At 40.2% G+C, this 19,494-nt stretch overlaps 1 protein-coding gene and 1 long non-coding RNA gene across 4 annotated transcripts in view; one reads left to right on the top strand and one right to left on the bottom strand.

Moving 5' to 3' along the window:
* The window catches only part of CR1 (complement C3b/C4b receptor 1 (Knops blood group)), a 132,855-nt gene that overhangs the window by 101,469 nt on the left and 11,892 nt on the right, over positions 1 to 19,494 (top strand). For 2 of the 3 annotated variants that reach the window (XM_078005092.1, XM_078005100.1), the window contains exons 30-38: positions 220 to 396; positions 480 to 582; positions 2,948 to 3,033; positions 5,088 to 5,315; positions 6,584 to 6,760; positions 8,714 to 8,899; positions 10,795 to 10,818; positions 11,845 to 11,920; positions 19,302 to 19,406. In XM_078005092.1, the coding sequence (XP_077861218.1) occupies positions 220 to 396; positions 480 to 582; positions 2,948 to 3,033; positions 5,088 to 5,315; positions 6,584 to 6,760; positions 8,714 to 8,899; positions 10,795 to 10,818; positions 11,845 to 11,920; positions 19,302 to 19,406 (1,162 nt within the window). Of the gene's footprint in view, positions 1 to 219; positions 397 to 479; positions 583 to 2,947; positions 3,034 to 5,087; positions 5,316 to 6,583; positions 6,761 to 8,713; positions 8,921 to 10,794; positions 10,819 to 11,844; positions 11,921 to 19,301; positions 19,407 to 19,494 lie in introns of all 3 variants that reach the window. The other variant, XM_078005098.1, reaches the window with a different exon arrangement.
* LOC144341548 (uncharacterized) overlaps positions 1 to 19,494 on the bottom strand; it is a 119,778-nt gene that overhangs the window by 49,954 nt on the left and 50,330 nt on the right. The gene's annotated exons all lie outside the window — the stretch shown is intronic.

The following is a 19,494-nucleotide window of genomic DNA, read 5'->3' on the forward strand; positions in this document are numbered from 1 at the left end:
AAACACAGACAAGGTGTTGGAGAGACTTTGATTCTAGTCACAGTTCTGCTTGGTATCCTTGGTTTCCTTGTTAGTGACGTGCGGCTACTGAACTACCAATCTTCTCTTTTAATAGCTGCCCTCTGCAATGACGATTTTTAAGCTCTCAGGCTAGCTTAAGATGTAGCAAAGGAAATTCCCCCATAATTAACAAGTGCTCTGGAACTGTCCTTTCCACAGTGTGTCAGCTGCCTCCAGAAATCCTGCATGGTGAGCATACTCCAAGCCATCAGGACAAATTTTCACCTGGGCAGGAGGTGTTCTACAGCTGTGAGCCCGGCTATGACCTCAGAGGGGCTGCGTCTCTGCATTGCACGCCCCAGGGAGACTGGAGCCCTGAAGCCCCCATATGTACAGGTGCCTTGACTCTCTGGCTTCCAGATTGCTGTTTCCCCCTCACATGGAGGTCTTACTCCTGTTGTTTTATTTTTTTCTTCTAGTGAAATCCTGTGATGAATTCCTGGGACAACTCCCTCATGGCCGTGTGCTGTTTCCACTCAATCTCCAGCTTGGAGCAAAGGTGTCCTTTGTTTGCGATGAAGGGTGAGTATGACCCAGAGTTGAGACCAAGGACTCAGTGTGGAGAATCACTTCTGTGAGTTCAGGGGTTAATCCAAACCAGGAGCCGACCTAGTAGATAAGAAGTACCCAGAGAGATGAATTTATGGAACGGTAGTTTAGAAATAAGGATAGGGACTAAGTGGCACCACTTTCAGAAGACAATGAGAAAATGGCACATACAGCTCAATGTCAGGTACAAACCTAAATACAGTCACTGATCTTGAGTACACAGTTGGAACTTGAAGTGAATGGGTATGTATTTATTTGGAGGCAAAAGAACATAATTTTATAAAAGCTGTGCTAGAAAAAAAAATGAGGAATAAGACAAAAATTGTTTGTCCCATGATAAGGAAGGCAAAGGTCGCTTAGGAAACTTAAAACCAATGAACAGCGGAATCTGTAACAGTGCATGGGTAAGTGTGTTTTCACCCAATAATGTATCTTCAGGTCAGGAATGGCCAGTGTAATTCTTTTAATGCAGGATTCTTCTCAGCCACTTTGCCAGCCAATGACTTCTGGCCAGCAATGCCCCTGCCCAGGCCTTGTGTGGGCCCGGGCTCACTGCAGGAAACACCACATCTACTCGGCCCACCAGGCAGCGCCTGGCTGGTGCTCTGACTCAGACCCTGGGGCCCCCACGACTGCACACTCAGCCCCTGGTGGGAGGGGGTGTTTGAGTGAGCGAGTGTGGGGTCCAGCTGGCCACTCCAAGCACCTGCCCAGGAATGGGGTCCGAGCAGTGCTTGCAGCTGGACCAGGCATGTCGCACTGAAGGAAATGTGGTGGTGCCCAAACAGGGGTGCCCACGACCCTGAAGCCCAGAGCGGGTATTACAGCACGCTAACAGCTCGTAGTATTTGATAATGCCCGCAGCCCAACAGATGGCGGTGTGTTTAACAGCTCTGTCAATCCTGTAGCCCCGTTCAGGCCTGCATCTCTGGGGCTGGCTTGACCCACTGCTGCTTCCTGTCACGTGGTGCAGCTGCCCTCCCACAGCAGAAGGCGGAGGGCCACAGTGTTACAGGCTTCTTTGTACCTGTATTTGGTGGGTCCTGAGTTCTTGTCTCACATCCAAGAAATATAAGGTTATGCTATCAATGAAAGGGTGAGGAGGGTAGAGAAGAGTTTTACTGAGCGACGATCTTAGCGGAGAGGAGACACGAGGTGGTCCCCCAGATGAAGTCAGGGGGTCTCTCTCTGTCCCTCAGTGTGGCTGGTTCTGGGGCTTTTATGGACTCAGAATGGGGAGCCTGTGCTGATTGGTTTGTGAGTATGCAAAAAAGACTAAAACAAAGACACCACTCAAAGGTGGGCACAGCAGTGTAAAAACCAATTAGGGAAGCGCAGGTATATGTAAAACAGATGAAGAGTGAGGAGCAATCAGAGGAAAGCACACCAAACAGGAAGAGAGGTTTTCAAGCCAGTCCATGGATTTACCTGGAACTTGTAGCGAGGCTTTAAACTGTCTTCAACTTCAAGGTCGGGTTTCATCGGGATCCGCCCCATCTGCCTAGGATTTGTCTGCCTCCTGCTTCTATCAGTTTCAAGTGGTATTATTAGTTGTTTATGTGTATCCATTACTCTTGGTGGTGTGCACTATGAGTCTGGAGGGATAACTAGATTGGGCAATTAAGCAGTTATTTTTAATGATTTCCAAGGAATCTTTGGCATTTACAAAGTGCACCATCCAATAATGATGTCTAATTTCAGAATGATTTCAGATTTCAGAAGGGAAGCAGGACTCAATAATCAGTTGGGCATTTCGGGGCAGCAAAGACTCTTACCCCCCTCTTCTTTATTTCTTAGAGCACGTGGTTCAGCATGCTTCTGTGAGCCTCCTCTGGCCCGTTACAATTGTAGTGGCAAGAAGAACAGTGCCCACATTCTCTTTCTAGATGTTCCTGGCTTTGCTTACCAAATCGAGAGTTGTTCTGCCTCATGACCCACTAATGAGAATAAGTGGGATGTCAGAGAGCCATCAATGAAAGATGACACCTGAAGGTTATAGCTCTTGTGCCCATGGAGAAGTCTGGTTCTGTGTTCATGCCTTCTGTAGGTGATGCTGGGCTATGAAGTTTATATGGCAATTATGCACATCAGCTCCAATTGCTTTGCCAGTCACAGGGTACCATGGTTCTTTAGAGTAAATTGGCCTTTGAGTTTCTGCCAGCTACTGAAGAATTCAGATCCCCAGTGAACTAAGAGTTTTAGCTGGGCCTGAACCTAAGAACCAAATGATAGTCAAGGAGGAAAATGGTAGTGAGGAAGCTGAGCATCTGTTAGTGAAGAAATCAAGGGAGAGATGGGAATTGCTCATACATTTGCTACCACTTTTTTTTTTCTTTAGGTTCCGATTAAAAGGCAGGTCTGCTAGTCATTGTGTCTTGGCTGGAATGAAAGCCCTTTGGAATAGCAGTGTTCCAGTGTGTGAACGTGAGTAGAAAGAACTATGTGGTTTGGATAACGCTCCTTATCTTTGTTTTCCAGTGTGTTTTTCCTCATGGAATCACCTGTTGTCTGGATCTTTACTTAACTAAATTACGGATAAAAAATACTTCTTTGTTGGAAGAATTTCAAGAAGGGTCTTGTAGGTCTTCTCTGACATGCGTTTTTGTTACTAATCTGTAAATCACTTAGTTTAATGACAGTGTTTAACTTTGTGGGGAATGTGAGCAAGAAACTAGATGACATAAAGGTGCAGCACGTTTTAGTTAGTCATTTATTTTTAGTTTTCTTATCAAGGAGGAATCTTTCTTAAATGTTTATGTTTTCTTTTTTCTTTTTTGAGACACAGTAACCCAGGACAGAGTGGAATGGTGCAATCACAGCTCACTGCAGCCTCAATCTCCTGGGCTCGCACCTCAGCCTCCTAGTAGTTGGGACAACAGGTGCATGCCACCACATCTGGCTAATTTTTGTATTTTTTGCAGAGATAGAATCTCGCCATATTGCCCCAGCTGGTCTCAAACTCCTGGGCTCAAGATATGCTCCTACCTTGGCCTCCAAAAGTGTTAGGATTACAAGTGTGAGCAATCATGCCCAGCCAAATTTTTATGTTCTTTTATCCCCTCACATGTCATAAACAATTTAGTCAGCTTCTTATTTGACCTGCAGCATTTAATGACATAGGGCTTCCCGTGTGCCAGGACTTTCCATGAGTAGAAAAAGCAACGAATAGCGAGTGAATAGTGAAGACACCTCCCTACTTTCCTGGGGTGTATTTTCTTGAAGCAGACTGTGAACAAGGAAATAAATAAGTAAACAAAATTCTAAAAATTATAGTACATAAAATGGCAGTTTAAATAGGCATGTTATAGAGAAAATAAAACAGAGTTACATGATAAATTAGTATGGTGGAAGGAGCTGGGATGATGAATCAGTGTCTGAAATGATGATTAGTGCCCTAAGTTTCCAAACCATCCGCTTAAATAAAATATGCTGAAGTTCAGAAAAAATTCAGAAACTCTTAGATAAAAGTACATGTTTGACATACCAAGGCATTACTGATTGATTCTATTCTGTCTACTAAAGCAAGGCAAGAATTTTTTAAACCTTTTTTTCCTGATTATTGGAAAATGTTTATTTTAATTTGTATTGTGTTAAAATAACTTATAGAAATCAATTCGGATACCTTATGGTGAGTATTATGGTGAAGAACATTTAATACCTGAGGAAACTCAAGTATTCAACAAACTCAACCTTACAGAGACACATAAAGCTGAAAATAAATATATAAATAAACTTAGGAAAACACAAACAGGTAAAATTCAAGCATGAGAAGTCAATCATTGTTTGATGTACTAAGTCTTTTTTATACACATAATTCTGATAAACTTGGGCATCTCTTCCTAAATTCATATCAAATTAGAAGCATCAAGTGCTTTTAGGGAAGGAACTGTTCTAAGCAGACTAAAAGGAGGAAGAAATGATGGTTAATAAATTGGAAGAAAGAAAAAAGGGCTCTTTGGCACCATTTAATCTGAGTCAAAAGAGCCTTACTGGTGTCTGATGACGCCACTGGAAATTTGGTGTTGGTCCTGATGATAATGGTCTTGAATCACCAAGAAACATTTACATTGCTAAAGATGATAGTTCATGATTATTAAAGTTCATAGATTTCCTTGGAACTTATGGTCTCTGATGACCAAAACTTTGTCTGTCTTGAACCTCATTGTCAACCCAGGCATCTTACTATGCCTGAGTTAAAGTGGGCAACCAAATGGGTCCTTTTTAAAAAATTAAAACAATTACTTTTCAAATTCATAACGAACATAGGTACCCGGGTGGCCCAGGAACACTTTGGGCTTTTGCAATAAACTGTAATTTAGGCCTCACTTCAGTTAGTTGCCTCTCAACAAAAGCCTTACAGATTTAAATTCTGTCCGCCTTAGTTATATTCTTTCTAAACGCACAGTCACAGGTCACTATTATTTCAGTCATCTTAAGTGAAACTCTAATAGAACTTAAAGCTCTTGTTTTCTTTCTAGAAATCTTTTGCCCAAATCCTCCAGCTATCCTTAATGGGAGACACACAGGAGCTCCCCTTGGAGATATTCCCTATGGAAAAGAAGTATCTTACACATGCGACCCCCACCCAGACAGAGGGATGACCTTCAACCTCATTGGGGAGAGCACCATCCGCTGCACAAGTGACCTTCAAGGGAATGGGGTTTGGAGCAGCCCCGCCCCTCGCTGTGAACTTTCTGTTCCTGCTGGTTAGTACCTGCTTCCACATATCCTAAATGGGTTCAGAATATCGAGGTGAGAACCTCCATATTTCTATACTGGCAGTCATTTTTGCTTGTGAAAATGGCTTTGCTATGAATGTCAGAGACAGAACTACCTCCCAAGTGAATGACAAATGGGTTCTAGTAGGCACACTGTGTCTCAGTTGTTGGTATTCTGATGGTCCTTCCTATGGGGTGAGGAGTGTGGGATGGTAAGGAGAGAAGTGGGTGGACAGTGAAGAGAATTGGTGAGGTCCAAATTTTGTAGAGAATATTTTCAAAGTACTGAAAACAAATGCTAAAGAAAATACTCTTTTATTCTACGTCTACTACTATGAGTTGTCTTTATCCTGGATGGATGGATGTGCTGCACAAAAAGTATACGATGACGACATAATTTACTTCAGAACTGATAGTGCTATAAAAGTAATTTAAGAAACTCAGATGTAGGGATTTATACTTTTTATGTTGTTTCCAAGGGTTTGTTCAAGCCACTGACTATGTTTATTTGGTCCTTCACCTCAATATTAATAAAGGGAACTCAGGAGGCCCTGGAGAAGCAGAGTTTAAAATTGTACTCTTAGCCTAATGGGTGCAACAAACCAACATGGCACATGTATACCTATGTATCAAACCTGCACATTGTGCACATGTACCCTAGAACTTAAAGTGTATATATATATATACACACACACACACACACACACATATATATAAAAAGAGAGATTGTACTCTCTTTAAATATATACATATATAAAGAGAGTGTGGTATTATATATATACATATATATATATATACACACACACACATATATATATATATAGAGAGAGAGAGAGAGAGAGAGAGAGATTGTACTTTTAGCCTCCATAGCTCATTCCTTTGATATATTAGTCTGGCTTTAAATGACAGTACCTGATAACTGTAGGCACATGTGTGGCTATGACTGCCCATACCAGCTCCATCTTCCAGTAAGGACAGAACAGCACTGAATTGCTAGCTTGTCAATCCCTGTGGTACTTCCCCATCTGACCCAGTTTGAAGTTAGAGACTGTAAAGGATAGTGTTTAAATGTCAAGAAGTCTAGGTTTAGAGAACCTGTCTTTCACTGATCAAATAGGAGTGAGTGGCTTATGACCTGGCTGGCTCAGGTCTTCATGAACCTCTAATAGCCAGAGATATTGGATATGTTCATGTGTTCATATGCCTATGTTTAACTGAGTGTCTTTTCTTGTGTTTGTGTGGGAACTTGTTCTTAGCCTGCCCACATCCACCCAAGATCCAGAACGGGCATTACATTGGAGGACACGTATCTCTATATCTTCCTGGGATGACAATCAGCTACATTTGTGACCCCGGCTACCTGTTAGTGGGAAAGGGCATCATTTTCTGTACAGACCAGGGAATCTGGAGCCAATTGGATCATTATTGCAAAGGTGACTTATTTCTTGGTATTTCTTATTCTTGCTGGGTTGTATGGAACATTGATACATGAGGCTTATAAGGCTGAGAGACCACTGAAATGAGCATAATGAAAGGGATAATATTTTGTCCTCTTGGCAGCTGCTTTCTTTTCATTTACATAAAATTTATTTCATCTTACTAACTGTCCTCTTTGCATAGTCGATAGCAGTGCTTCTCCATCCAGAGCATTAACACAATCAGCTGGGAACCTTGTTAAAAAGTTTCCCAAACTCCATTCCATGGCCTCTGATTCTGTTTTGAAGTGGGGTCAAAAGTCTGTTTTTAACAAACTCATCAGAATGCTCTGATGCAGGAAGACCACAGTCCACATTACAAGAAATACCACTTTGCCTTCTTGTTTCTATCAAGGAAAAAAAATATTGTAGGCTAATTTTGAGAATATTACAACCGAAAATAAGTCTGTGCTTGAAGATGAAGGACGTGCTGATGGCTGGGCAGAAAAAGAAAGTAAAGCTAAGGATGAGTTAAACAAAATAAAGTAGCCTGTGTGCAGTGGCTCACGCCTGTAATCCCAGCACTTTGGGAGGCTGAGGCGGGAGGATCATGAGGTCAAGAGATCGAGACCATCCTGGCCAACATGGTGAAACCCCATTTCTACTAAAAATACAAAAATTAGCTGTGTGTGGTGGCACATGCCTATAGTCCCAGTTACTCAGGAGGCTGAGGCAGGAGAATCACTTGAACCCAGAGGTGGAGGTTGTAGTGAGCTGAGATCGTGCCACTGTACTCCAGCCTGGCAACAGAACAAGACTCTGTCTCAAAAAAAAAAAATGAAATAAAGTAAATTAATCAGAAGGATGTATTTTAAATTTAGGCCTGGCACAGTGGCTCAGGCCTGTAATCCCAGCACTTTGGGAGACCAAGGCAGGCAGACCACCTCAGGTCAGGAGTTTCAGACCAGCCTAGCCAACATGGTGAAACCCCGTCTCTACCAAAAATGCAAAAATTAATCAGGCATGGTGGCACATGCCTGTCATCCCACGTACTCGGGAGGCTGAAGCAGGATAATTGCTTGAAGCCAGGAGGTGGAGGTTGCTGTGAGCCCAGATTGCACCACTGCGTTCCTGCCTGGGTGACAGAGTGAGACTCAAAAAAAAAAAAAAAAAAAAAGAAAGAAAAAAAGAAAGAAAGATGAATTTTAAATTCAGAATCATGATTTACTAACTTCTTTGTTCTATGTGCAGAAATGGGCCAAAAGTATGCATTTAATAAAGAGCAGAGTGCCAGTATTTGTTGTGAAGCCTGAGAGAATTAACATGGTACTCTTGTTTCCTTACAGCATGACCCAAGTGGCTCCAGGGCTAGATCACCGTTAGCCTAATTCCTAATCTTTCCACAGCTTTCCAGTTGCAGAGCTGTTAATCAAAAGTGAATGCAGAGTACATTCCATATTCTATTACTTTACATTAAGAAATGGGAGTCAAAACATGTTAAATTATAAGGCTTTTGGAGGAGGAAGATTAGTAACATGTTTAAAAACATGCTTTTTCTTAGCTAAGGGCAAAATAGGTTTTGCAGTCATAGATCCGTCTATTCTGCAGTTAAAACCAACAATCGGCCGGGCGCGGTGGCTCACGTCTGTAATCCCAGCACTTTGGGAGGCTGAGGCAGGCGGATCACGAGGTCAGGAGATCGAGACCATCCTGGCTAACACAGTGAAACCCTGTATCTACTAAAAATACAAAAAAATTAGCCGGGCATGGTGGTGGGCGCCTGTGCTCCCAGCTACTCAGGAGGCTGAGGCAGGAGAATGGCGTGAACCCGGGAGGCAGAGCTTGCAGTGAGCCGAGATCGTGCCACTACACTCCAGCCTGGGTGAGAGCAAGACTCCGTCTCAAAAAAAAAAAAAAAAAAAAACCAACAACAATAAAATATCAATTTCCTTTTGATTTATCTAATTTCAGAGGTAAATTGTAGCTTCCCACAGTTTATGAATGGAATCTCAAAGGAGTTAGAAATGAAAAAAGTGTATCACTATGGAGATTATGTGACTTTGGAGTGTGAAGATGGGTATGCGCTGGAAGGCAGTCCCTGGAGCCAGTGCCAGGCGGATGACAGATGGGACCCTCCTCTGGCCATATGTACCTCTCGTAAGTGCAAGTACAAGGAATGTGGGACCTTCCCGTTCATGGTTATTGCTCATTCATTCATCCATATTGGCATCAAGTGTGGTGTGATGTTTATGGCATATGCTACCAGCTATGGAGTACAATATGAGCGTCCACCTCTTCCAAAAATCCCAAAATGAAAGTAAGGCCAGACTTTCTCTTCTCACACCTCTCACTCCAGCTCTGCACCTTTTTTGTCTATGTCACGTGGTTGCATGAGCCACACAGTAATGATTTATTTACAGCCTACAAGCCTTAAAAGAAATGTTTTCAGCATGAGTTAGGGAGCACCTTCCAAGCTGCAGAGAGCAGCCGGCCTGTCTCCCTCACCACTGTAGGCTACAGGATTTTAAGCTAGCACAGCTAGCACACATCATGTATCATTGAACTGTGTAGAAGAGTGGCCCTCTGCTGGCAACTGAAAGGTACTGCAAGATAGAAAATTCTACCCACATCGTGGAGCAGATGAGCAAAATTAATAATGAACAGCCTTTCTTAATCCAAGTTAGTGTTACACTTTCCCCTCTCCCCATCTCTTATGACTTTTCTAATACATGGTTCTACACCAAGATTGTTCAAGATCCAGTTTTACAAATAATCCTGTAAATATGCTAATATGACTCACGGATAATATTTCTAAATTATCAGCTTGACACCCCCTTAATATCAAATTATATTCGCTTTTTTGGCAAAAATCTCACTGGACAACTTACTAAATGGCTTTAGAGTATTCTGAAGATCTGGCTGGGACTGACAGAAAACTCAGATAGTTGGGGAACCAACTGTATCAAATATTAGAACAAAATATAAAGCAACAATACAAAAGTCACTTTGCACCAGCACAAGAAGAGACATACACATAAGTGGAATGAAATTGATATTAATAAAATAAAGGGGCCGGGTATGGTGGCTCATGTCTGCAATCCCAGCACTTTGGGAGGCCAAGGCGGATGGATCACCTGAGGTCAGGAGTTCAAGACCAGCCTGGCCAACATGGTGAAACCCCATCTCTACTAAAAAATAAAAAAATTAGCCGGTCATGGTGGCAGATGCCTGTAATCCCAGCTACTCAGGAGGCTGAGTCAGGAGAATCGCTTGAACACAGTAGGTGGAGGTTACAGTGAGCTGAGATTGCTCCACTGCACTCTGGTCTAGGCAACAAGAGCAAAACATTCTTTAAAAATTGTCCATTAAATTAACAATAAAAAGGTTGCTAGGTGAACACCCAATGAAAAGCAAGGATGTGATGAAACTGATATTGTTGTGTGTTGAAGGTACTATTGTAAATTTGCAAAAACTCTTACGAAAAACAATTATGCAATGTATGTGAAAAATAATACAACTATTCCTGCCAGTTAGCCCTCCTAGAAATCTAATCTAAGGAAAAATATAAAATATTAAAATATTTTATTAAGCATTTTATTAAGGGTCTCATGAGACAGAAACCTAGAAACAACTTAAATGCAGAATAGAAGCCATTGAATGCACTATGATGCATCTACTAGATTATATTAGTTAGCCTTTGTTGTAACTTATATTTCTAGTGTATAATTAGGTGAAAACACACACACGAGAAAATGTGCCAGAACAGAATGTATCAAAACATTTTTTGGGTACTAGGATTGAAGTGATTTTTTCTTTAGCTCTGTATTATAAATTTTCTTCTGTAATTGTATTAATATTAATTTTTAAAAGTCTTCTCTGAGTGCAGAAGGTAAAATGAGAGTATGTGAATGAAACCAATGGCTTTTTGCATTAGAAAAAATATTAGACTGAGTCCTGGAGAAAAATTAGAATGACTTGTCACTGGCTGAGAGGTCCTGCTCAATCACATTGCATGCTAGAGTGACTTTTTGTGACTTTTGTCTTCCTTTTAGGTACACGTGATGCTCTAATAGTTGGTAAGTTTCATGAAAGGTTTGCTGAGGAATTCTGGCATCTTTAACAGTAAGTACCTACCTATAATAAATGAAATGCAAAAAGAGAGATCAAAATATCTTGAGTTGTAAAGAGATCAAAATATCTTGAGTTGTAAGTTCAACTAGAAAGAAAATAATGATAAGTTAGGCCACGAGATGGTGAAACTGGCATTGTCATATGCATACTAAACAACCTTCATCAAAGGCTCTTTACTGTCTTTGAACCATTACAAATGAATAATCATTCATCAGTGTCAAAAATTCTTTATTTGAATGTGCTGGGAGAATGCAACTTCCTTCAGTTGTAACCTGAAGTATGCTTCCAGATGGTGATCCTGCTCATTTGCACAAATAGAAAGCCACAAGACCAGTCTTCTGAGCCCATATCTTTGGTCTGCCTAAATAAGAATCATTTTGTAATAGAGTCTGCTTCCAACAGAATACTGTGGCATATTATTCCTACAACTCTTTTTACACATCTGGACACTGAGACACAGAGAGTTTATGTAACTTGCCGAAGACCACAGAATGGGGTAGCCTGGGTCTACCTACCTGTGGAGACTGTGCATTTTAACAGTCAATAAATGGACAAAAGACCTACATATATAATTCAACAAGAGAGAAAATTCCAGTATTGTCACAATGAAATGCCTGTGTGTTAAGCCTTAGGCAAGACACACGGGCAGGGCCATGGAGAGCTGGTGGCCAGCTGCCCCATCGCAGTTCTCACTTACTTTTGGAAAAGCTGATGTTGGACTAAAGGTTACAAAACAGCTCAGATCACACCTTAACTATAATAACCCTGTGGGAGTAAGACTAATACTATAGAAACCCAGAGTAAAGCAGAATGTATAGTTACATCTAAAAAAAAAAAAAAAAAAAAAAAAAAAAAAAAAAAAAAAAAAAAAAAAGCATTGGCAATCTGTAGTGGGACTGGATACTAAGACAGAATTTAAAACCTATGAGTTATATTTTCCATGCATGTAACTACCTTGTTTTACTGCCTAGGCACTTTATCTGGTATGATCTTCGTTATTTTATTCATCATTTTCCTCTCTTGGATAATTCTAAAGTACAGAAAAGGGTAAGTATAGCCATATTATCCCAAGAAATGTAAACTGTACTTACCCCTGCTTGGAAGTCAAAAGAAAGTAAAAGACAAACAAACCCATTGCTACATAAACAGATGTGGTAATTCTTATAAAGAAGATCCTTGACACACAGTATAGACAAAGAGGTATTCGCACTAAAGGAAGTATATAGGATACTAAGAACAATTAAAAAAAAAAAAACCGCACTTGGGCCAGGTGTGGTGGCTCATGCCTGTAATTTCAGCACTTTGGGAGGCCAAGGTGGGCAGATCACTAGAGGCCAGGAGTTCGAGACCAGCTTGGGCAACATGGCAAAACCCTACACTAAACACAAAAAAATTACCTGGGAGAAGTGGGACATATCCCTGTAATCCCAGCTACTCAGGAGGTTGAAGCACAAGAATTGCTTGAACCCGGGAGGCAGAGGTTGTAACGAGCCAAGACTGTGCCATTGCATTCCAGCCTGGGTAACAGAGTGAGACTACATCTCAAAACACACACACACACAAACACACACACACACACAGAGACACACACACACAGCATTTTAAGAAGGAATTGAGTTTTACAGAAAGAGAAAGTAGGCAGATGGAGTTTTTAAAAAGTTGTTCATGAGGCTATGATATCCTAGTTTTGCTAAGACATTGCAGACACCTCCCTCTAAGCCCAGGTCCTATCATAGCACTAGAAGTTAGATTGGGTCACTTATGGCACACATATCATATGAAACACATATCATATGGCACACATAGCCTGCCAGTGGGGAAGAATTGAGACTTTCCATTGAGTATTTCAATATATAAACAAATATTTTGTAAACACCATTAACTTTTTTTTTTTTTAAGACAGAGTCTTGCTCTGTCACCCAGGCTGGAGTGCAGTAGCATGATCTTGGCTCACTGCAACCTCCACCAACCGGATTCAAGCGATTCTCATGCCTCAGCCTCCTGAGTAGCTGAGACTACAGGCATATGCCACTACACCAGGCTAATTTTTGTAGTTTTAGTAGAGAAAGGGTTTTGCCATCTTGGCCAGGCTGGTCTCGAACTCCTGACCTCAAGTGATCCACCTGCCTCAGCCTCCCAAAGTGCTGGGATTACAGGTGTGAGCTACTGGACCCAGCCATCATTAATTTTTTAAACTTGAAAGAAAAATAACTTGCAAAGACTAAGATCTGAATACAGAAACATCTTTGACAGGGAAAAGAACCTACACAGCTTTTGAACTGGTTGATTAAATTATAACAACATCAGTGAAGCCAGAATCAATAATATCAATGTTATATAGTTGATGAGCAAATTGTATACCCATAGAAAAACTGAATTTGTAACTTTTAAGTGAACAGTTTTCTATAGCAAATATTCTAAACAAATGCAGTTCCCTACAACAAGCTTTACAGAAATCGAAGTTTTGATATTTCACAAAGCTGCCAATATACTTTTTAAAAAGTAGTTTGTCATAGTAGATCTTGCTGTCAACAACCTGTTCAGGAACTCAATTTTGTGGGAAAATACTGAATGAGTAGAGATTTAAATTTAAATTTTTATCCTTCCTGACTAATGTTCTCTATATTTTACGGCTTGACATATATTCTTTGCTCTTCTCCATTACAAAAAGGAAAAGTAAGTAGCTGGGCACTTTATCTTAATAAAGTACTTGTGTCAATACATTTTTCCTCTTAAAGTTTCTCATTAAGTACCATATATTAGTGAGTTAATTTTTTTTAAAAAATTACTAAATCTGAATTAAAGAAGTTGGGGCTTCTAATTTCCTGTATCTATACCAGTCTCTGGTTGAAACCACACAGGGTAAATGATTATCTCTTCCTCTTGAAAATATTCAAGATACTTCAATATCTTGAAGATATTTGACTATCTCCACCCTTCTAACTATGTCATTCTTCATTCCTTATGGCCCATTCCTTGTTAATCAACTAAAGGGTCAGATTCCCAAGCCTAACTACTGATTTGTTTCACCCACATATTTTAAGATCATTTCCTCATATTAATCATCTTCAGGCATAAACATGACTCAATAACCATTTCATAAAATTATTTCTTTTGAAATGATTATCTTGTATAGCCTAAGCAACCTCAGAGCATATACCATTTCTTCACGTTTTCCATCTCGTAAAACCTGCCTCCTATTTTTTCCATATTCTTTTAAAGTGTAATGTCCATGGCACAACCATTCTCTCTGACCAGTGGCTACCAGAAATGTGGCAGAAAGAAAAATCATGATCCTTCTTAGACTTAAAGGTCAGGGAGGTAAACCTCCTAAACATCTATGTAACCCACACTAAAACCTATTATATATGTGTAATCCAGGAAAATTTTTAAACATTTTCTAAGCTTTTACTTTCGGCCTGTTTCACTTCTTGGGACTGTAACTGCCTGAAGGGTTCTTCCTGTCTGTCATACAGACAAAACCAGTTCCCTGAGATCCTGGTATATTGCAGTAAAGAAAGTTGAATTAACACAAGGCCAGTCATGTGGAAGAACTGGAGTTATCACTCAACTCAGTCTCCCCAAGAACACAGGGGCTACGGTTTTTATAGATCGTTTGGTAGGAAGGGAGCTAGGGAATGGGTACTGCTGATTGGTGGGGGATGGGGGTGTGGGAAATGGTCCTCATGTGCTGTATCCACCTCTGGTTGGGGGCCACAGGACCAGCTGAGTCATGAGTCACAGGTCCAGGTAGAGTCAGTCAGTTGCCAAATGCAAAAACCTGAAAAACATCTCAGAAGACCAATCTTACATTCTATAATAGTGATGTTATCTATAGGAACAATTAGGGAAGTCACAAATCTCTGAGCAGTAATGGATTATAAAAACCATGCCTATATTTTAGCAGAGTTCAGGTTCTTCTCATAATCCTAAACTCTTGGCCTTTCATTAGCTTTCAGGTCCTGAGCAAGGAGGGAGCTAGTCTTAGGAAGAGACTGTTATTATCCTTGCTCCAAAGTTAAATTATAAACTAAATTCCTTTCATGGTTAGCTTGGCCTACACCCAGGAATGAGCAAAGCCAGCCCACCTGTAAGGCTAGAAGCAAGATGAAGTCAGCCGTGTTAGATTTCTTTCACGCTCATAATCTTTGCAAAGGTGGTTTCAGGATAGTGAGTGCATTTCTCTAACAAAACACCATTGATTTTCTTGTTAGAAATAACACATAGCTAAAATTGGGAAAAAGAAGTAATAAACTTAAATAATCAGAAGGCAGAGGTCCCTTCTCTTGGAAGGAGTTGGGCTGATTAATCATGCAGTCATACTTCCTTGAGTGGGTGTGGCCAATAGCTAAGTCATTGTGGCTATGTGAGGAGGGCTGATTATTCCTTATCTGGAGCTCAAGCTTTCCTCACAGAAACACAAGGGCATAAAGGTCCTCATGGCAAAGAAGAAGGAAACCATGTGGGAAATGCATAATATGAGTGGAGAGTATCGTAGTGTTCCTCAAGTCAGAAGAGCTGTTTATCCTGGAGCTGAAAAAGACTGACGGAGATAGAATAGTGTAGAATAGAACAAGATGGCCTGCTTTATGGGAGAGCCACTATCACACCACGCCTGGAGAGATTCAGGTTGACGTCTATCTTAAACACTGGAGACAATTCAGAAGCTGCATGAGCAGTCTAAAGACTTAGCAAGAAACTAAAATGAGACTGGGCGTGGTGGCTCAGGCCTGTAATCCCTGCACTTTGGGAGGCTGAGGCGGGTGGATCACCTGAGGTCAGGAGTTTGAGATCAGCCTGGCCAAGATGGCAAAACCCTTTCTGTACTAAAAATACAAAAATTAGCCTGATGTAGTGGTACATGCCTGTAGTCTCAGCTACTCAGGAGGCTGAGGCAGGAGAATCGCTTGAACCCAGGTGCTGGAGGTTGCAGTGAGCTAAGATCGTGCCACTGTACCCCAGCCTGGGCAACAAAGGCAAAACTCCATCTGAGAAAAAAAAAAAGAAAAACAAACAAACAAACAAAAAACAAGAAAAGAAACTAAAATGAGACAGAAATAGAAGGAATACACACACAGAAATGATCTCACCTTCTTTAAAATGCTCCTCAAGGAGGCCTACTTTAACTATCCTAGTAAAGATGACATGATCCCACCCCCACATTCCCAATCTCTCTTATCTTGCTTTATTTTTTTATAGATTTATCCTCTTTTATTATAGTTAATTAAATAATTACATCCCATGTTTATTCTCTCTCTCCCTCAATGAAGTCGAGAATTTTTGTCCTATCTTCGCCAATGGATACATAACAAATCTAAACTGTCCCTGGAACAAAAAGAGTCTCAATAAATATTTATCAAATGAATGAGTGAGCTAAACACCACTAAGAGTGTTACCACGAGGGGAAATTTCTGCCCTAATTCTCTACCAAGTTAAATGGTGCATCTTTAACTTGTCCTAAACTTACTCCAGGTTTCAAGGCTGCCCCTTGTTCTAATATACCAACTGTCTCAGTCTGTTGGTATATATAGTTGGACAGCTATACCAAAAACTTCTATAGACTGGGTGGATTCAATAAGCATTTAAGCTGAGTGCAGTGGTACCCACCTATAGTCCCAGCTACTTGGGAGGCTGAGGCAGGAGTGCTGCTTGAGCCCACTTGCCATTGAGCAATATGGCAAGACCCTGTTCCTAAAAATCATTATTTCATTTCTAAAAACCAAGCATTTATTTTTCATAGTTCTGGTAGGTAGAGAGTCCAAGATCAAGGCAACTGCACATTCAGTGTCTGGTGAGGCTCGCTTTCTAGTTAAAAGACTTCAATCCTCACATCAGGGAAAAGGAGTGAAGGAGCTCTCCTGGTCTCTTTTCTAAAGGCACTAGTCCCATTCACAAGGGCTCTGCTCTCAGGATCTAATTACTTCTCAAAGGTCCTACCTTTGAGATCCTGTAGTAATTAGATCCTATAAATTTTCAGCATATAAATTTGGAAGGATACATTCAGTCCATTGTACCAACACTGAATTTAGTAAGCACATCTGCTTAAACGATATCACTACTTGTTGATTTCATGTGCCTTCTCAATCCTCAGCTTTCTCTGATTAAGAATACCTGATTACTCTGCCCATTTCCTCTGCGCCCTCCACCTTGGCCTTTCCACTCTCTATTACCACTATCTCTTGACTTCTTGGTCTCCACTATACTCCTCACCATCCCTGCTCCCTGGACTGTGAGGCCCTGTGAGCAGGGACCACCTATATCCACCCAAAACAATTTTTTTAATGATTTTTTAATCTCTACTTGTACAGCAGTCAAGATTAATAAGAGTAGCAACGGTTAATGTATTTATGAAAACAGTTAACATGTTTATTTATAGATTTATTTACCATTTATTATCTTCTTTGGTCCTCAAAACAACTCTGTGAGGTACGTAGGCCCAATCGTATTGTTATCCCAAAGCATAAACACTTTAGGTTCAAAGAAATTCAGTGGCTTGTTTAAAAGCAGTAGGAAGTTGTTAGGAATTAGGCCTTTAGTCTGGATTATTTAATTCGAAATCTTTGTGCTAGTGTTTTGACAACGTTAGTTTCCATTTCTGAATCTGACTCTATATTACTGAAATTCAGTATCCAGAACTGTATATAGTACAAACCTAAAGTATTTTCCTTTTTTCTTTCAATATTCTTTTTCTCCCTATATTTTACTGAATTTGTTTTAGCTACTCTGGTATATTGAACCAGTATCTTTCTAGAGAGCAGTATGCAATCTCTCCTTTTTGTTACACTATATTCTGAGTTATTTGGCTATGAAACATTAAGGTATTTCTTTAAGGGCATCTTTCCGTATTGAGATTTCCTGGCCTTTCACATAGACTTGGCAAGTTCTTCCGGTGATTTAATCTTACTGCCTTGATATTTCACTAGTTAAAAATATGCTGCCTGCACATATTGATATTTCATTGTGTATTTACAACAATAATTTGTGATAATGTCAAATAAGATAGGTCATGCATTGATCACTGAGGAATCATACTGGGTAGACTTCTTCATTCAGAGCCCATTATTGCCTCTTGTTACTGCCTCGTACCCACTCCCATTTCTACACAAAACAGCCTTGTCCGCAGTCAAAATTTCAAAGTTCCCATTGTTATGATGCTTAGAGTGATAAACTACTTAAGGCCATCCTCTGTTAAGGCTCCCTGAATTTTCCTCTATTCACATTAACCACCAGTAACTAATCAGATAACTCTTCATTCAACATATACTCACCAAGATCATATTCTCCAAAACCCCACGTGCCACTCATCACCCAAGACCACTTTCAGAACATTACTCATCTTGCCACTTAATCACCACTCGTTGGAAGGTCACACCACCTGGCTACATACCCCTCCACTCTTCCTCACCCGTGGATCTCAAGTGTGCCTTCCCTATCCTATGAAAACTCTGTCCCCTGAAGCAGTCTGCCTCTTTTTCTCAAATGACGCTGTCATTCTAATTTCCATAAGAGGGTAAAGAGTAACTGAGTGATGAGGAAATAGTAGTATGTGTTGAAGTGAGTTAACTCTTCAAGCTTCCATTCTTAAATCCCTAATACCAATGCATACATAACATTTCCAGGTACTGGTACTGTTTCATCATTTCACTGATAAAAGATGAAGTGTTTATTAACCCCCAAAGAGGCAGGGTACCATACCAAGTGAGGACGAGGGATTTGCAACTGCTAAGGCCTGTGTTCAGTCACTTACGCTCTATGAGACCCTGAGCAAGATACTTATCCTCAGTAAATTTCATTGTCCTTGCCTGTGAAATGGAGATAATAATAGTTCCTACCTTATTTAACATAGTGCCTCACTTATGATGCATGTCAGAAAATGTTAGCTATTATTTACACATGATCGTTATTACTGATATTCAAAAGTGAGTAAATATTACTTTTTACTGTCAGTTCTTAAATACCTTCATGACAGCTACTGTTGCTCCCCTAACTGTGGGTATTGCTTGTACAGAAAACAGAACACATATCTTCACTATAGGAGAAAAAGGAAGCCTCGGGTAACATTGCAGTGCCAAGTCATTCATGTTGTGCAGCTTAAGTGTCAAAATCTTGATGTAAAACCCTATTTACTAATCAAAATTATGTCAGAAATAGTGAAATGCGTTAAGGCATGGACATCTGCCTATAAACAATTTAGAGTATTCTGACATAAAATATAGGATGATTTTAGTATTATTTTCTAATCTAAGTTTTTGCTTAGTATTAAAAGATGAGATTTGGTTATGATTTTCCTTTCAGACATCTTGCGAAGACATCAGGAACTTAAGGCAAATGATACCTTAAATTTCCGAATGCAAATTACTAATTTCTTTCAAAACAGATACTTAAACGATTAAGACAGTTTTTCTATTTTTTTTACTCTGCCAATTAGCAATAATGCACATGAAAAACCTAAAGAAGTGGCTATCCATATACATTCTCCAGGAGGCAGCAGCGTCCATCCCCAAACTCTGCAAACAAATGAAGAAAATAGCAGGTACCTATATACATACTGAATTCAAAATGTTTTCAACAACTCAAATATCAAAAATGGAAACAAGACTTGAACATGATATTGTACTAGG

This window comes from Macaca mulatta, chromosome 1 (genome assembly GCF_049350105.2).
Source record: "Macaca mulatta isolate MMU2019108-1 chromosome 1, T2T-MMU8v2.0, whole genome shotgun sequence".
Lineage (NCBI taxonomy): Eukaryota > Metazoa > Chordata > Mammalia > Primates > Cercopithecidae > Macaca > Macaca mulatta.